The sequence below is a fragment of the Solenopsis invicta genome, unplaced genomic scaffold (assembly GCF_016802725.1).
Source record: "Solenopsis invicta isolate M01_SB unplaced genomic scaffold, UNIL_Sinv_3.0 scaffold_752, whole genome shotgun sequence".
Taxonomy (NCBI): domain Eukaryota; kingdom Metazoa; phylum Arthropoda; class Insecta; order Hymenoptera; family Formicidae; genus Solenopsis; species Solenopsis invicta.
This window is the reverse complement of record NW_024105358.1, coordinates 1-2,476: the sequence shown is the minus strand read 5'-3', so window position 1 is coordinate 2,476 and position 2,476 is coordinate 1. Positions and strand designations below refer to the sequence as shown.

Sequence of the window (2,476 nt, the reverse complement as noted above, 5' to 3'; positions counted from 1 at the left end):
ATCACTGGTGTAACTCCTGCTGAGTTATATTTTGCCCAAGATTTAAGACTTCCTTTAGATTTGTTGCGAGGAAGTCCTCCAGAATTTGAAAAAGATTCTGATGAAGATTATGTTAGAGGGTTAAGAAGAAAGTTGGAATCGATACATAATGACGTTAGGGAAAAAATGGATTTAAGGTCTACTCGAGTGAAAAACAGGTATAATCGAGGGGTTAAGCAAATTCTTTTTCAGGAAGGGCAAAAGGTTTGGTTGTTTAATCCTCGAAGAGTTAAAGGAAAAGCTCCTAAGTTACAAAGAAATTGGGAGGGTCCTTATAAGATAATGAGGAAACTTAGCGAAGTGGTATTCTGTATCCAGAAATCATTGAGACATAGGAAAAAAGTTGTTCATGCGGATAGGTTAGCACCGTATTTGGAAAGGCAATTGGAGTAAGAATAGAGAATCAGAGCCCGGAAAATTTATTTGTTGTTGATTTGGAAGTGACACAGACAACGTTTAAAGTCCTCGTGACAGGAGATTATCATAAGATTCAGCATTTTAGAAGACAACACTCGGTAACCCATACTGAGATCCGGGTTGAACAAAAGTTTGTCTTACAAATGGGTCTCAGAAGTAGACGACGCTCGGTAACCTGTGGCAGGAGCCCAGGGTAAAGCAGGAAGTCGTCATTTTGGTTTGAATCGTGGGCGTTGAGTTACCCAAAGTAAAAAACTGGGGTAGCAAAAAACATCTAAACATTTTCTTTTTCTCCTAAAAAGGTGTTAGTTTTGGAATAATGCGAGCGACGCTCGGTAACCCGTGTCAGTGATCCAGAGTAGAGCAGCAAGTCGTCGTGTTTTTCTGGAAATCTTCACCTTAGAAGATGAGTTCATAGGATGTCTGACTAAAGCTTTTTCTTGTCAGAGTTATGTTATTTACAAAAGAATACTTGTCGGGTTTTTCATTTCAGTTCTAAGACTCCTTTGAGATGATATACATCGTATAGAGGGTGTTGAGTCTCTTTCGTGGAATTGGAAGGAGTGACTTAGGTATAACAGATCTATTCCCGTTAGCCAGATACTTCTGTATGCACTTGAATGGTAAAGCAATATATTTTAATTTTTTTAATACAAAATTGCACATGTGCTTCTCTTACTGTTTTCTACAAAGAAGTGAGGAGTCTCGCGTAACGACCGCTGATGCGCTACACGCCTCCTGTCGCAATAAAATCAAACTAAAATAAACGCTTTGGGCACTAGCAAACGCGGCAAATACGAGTGCGCTAAACTCATTTATCCAACACACTCAGTTTGAGCACTTTATCATAAGCATTTCACACAACGACTCAAACTGTGCTCTCGGATCGCTTTTGTAAATATGTCCGCTCTTTGATATTTTGAAGAAATATATTTTACTTCAATTTCTCGACTAGACACTTTTTCGCGTACAAAATGATACTTAACATCTATATGCTTTGTGCGTTTATGAAATTCCGGGTTCTTCGCAAGCTTTATCGCACTTTGGTTGTCAATCCAAATTACTTGGGTTTATCACATTTCGAATCAATGTCTTCGCACAACATTCGTAACCATACTCCTTCTCGCACAGCAGCTGCAGCAGCCACATACTCTGACTCTGTGGTACTTAGTGAAACGGTTTTCTGTCTTTGACTAGACCACGAAATCACACCGTTCGCGAACATGAACACATATCCGGAAGTAGACCGACGCATTTCTATATCACCTGCAAAATCGGCATCGCAGTAGCCAACGAGCTCTAACTCGTTTCCTGTACTCTTGTACAATATTCCCCGATCTTTTGTACCTACAAGATATGCGAAAATACGTTTAACAGCCATCCAATGTGCGCGACTGTGTTTATTTAAGTATTTCGATACTAAATTAACGGCGTAAGCAATATCCGGACGCGACACGACCGCAAGGAACATCAACGAGCCTACCGCTTCGCGATATGGTACACTCACACATTCATCTTCGTCTTCAACCGGATACAATACGACATTCGGATCAGCAGGCACACATACAGACTTTGCATCTGCCATACCAAATCTCTTTAAAATCTTTTCGGTATATTCGAGTTGATGAATGAACATCGTTTTCTCGAGACGATTTCGTTCGATCTGTAGACCTACATATCGCGACGCGTCTCCCGTTTTATCTTGAATGCACTTTTCAGATAACTCACAACTACGTTCAACGTTTCACTCGATTCGGAAGCTACAAGACCATCGTCGACGAATAACGCCAGAAAAACACGCACGCCTTTGATACACCCGTTGAAAATACAATGGTCCGCTGTACCTTGAGAAAAATTGAATTTTATTAGAAAATCACTAAACTTGCGATTCCAGCACCTGGGCGACTGTTTTAGACCGTACAACGACTTGTTCAGCTTGCACACGAATTCGTCCTGCATTTTTGAGTCTCGTTCGTCAGCAAGACCCTCGGGAATTTTCATAAAAATTTTCCCCCTCCAG

At 40.7% G+C, this 2,476-nt stretch overlaps 1 protein-coding gene across 1 annotated transcript; it reads right to left on the bottom strand.

Moving 5' to 3' along the window:
* Positions 1-1,516: 1,516 nt before the first annotated feature.
* Positions 1,517-2,092, bottom strand: LOC120360027 (secreted RxLR effector protein 161-like). Its single transcript, XM_039459557.1, has one exon. The coding sequence runs from the start codon at positions 2,090-2,092 to the stop codon at positions 1,517-1,519; it is 576 nt and encodes a 191-aa protein (XP_039315491.1).
* Between the last annotated feature and the right edge of the window lie 384 nt (positions 2,093-2,476).

What these genes read in the sequence shown, in the direction of transcription:
- LOC120360027 (XM_039459557.1), bottom strand. Translation starts at nt 2,092, where the DNA reads ATGTTCATTCATCAACTCGAATATACCGAAAAGATTTTAAAGAGATTT.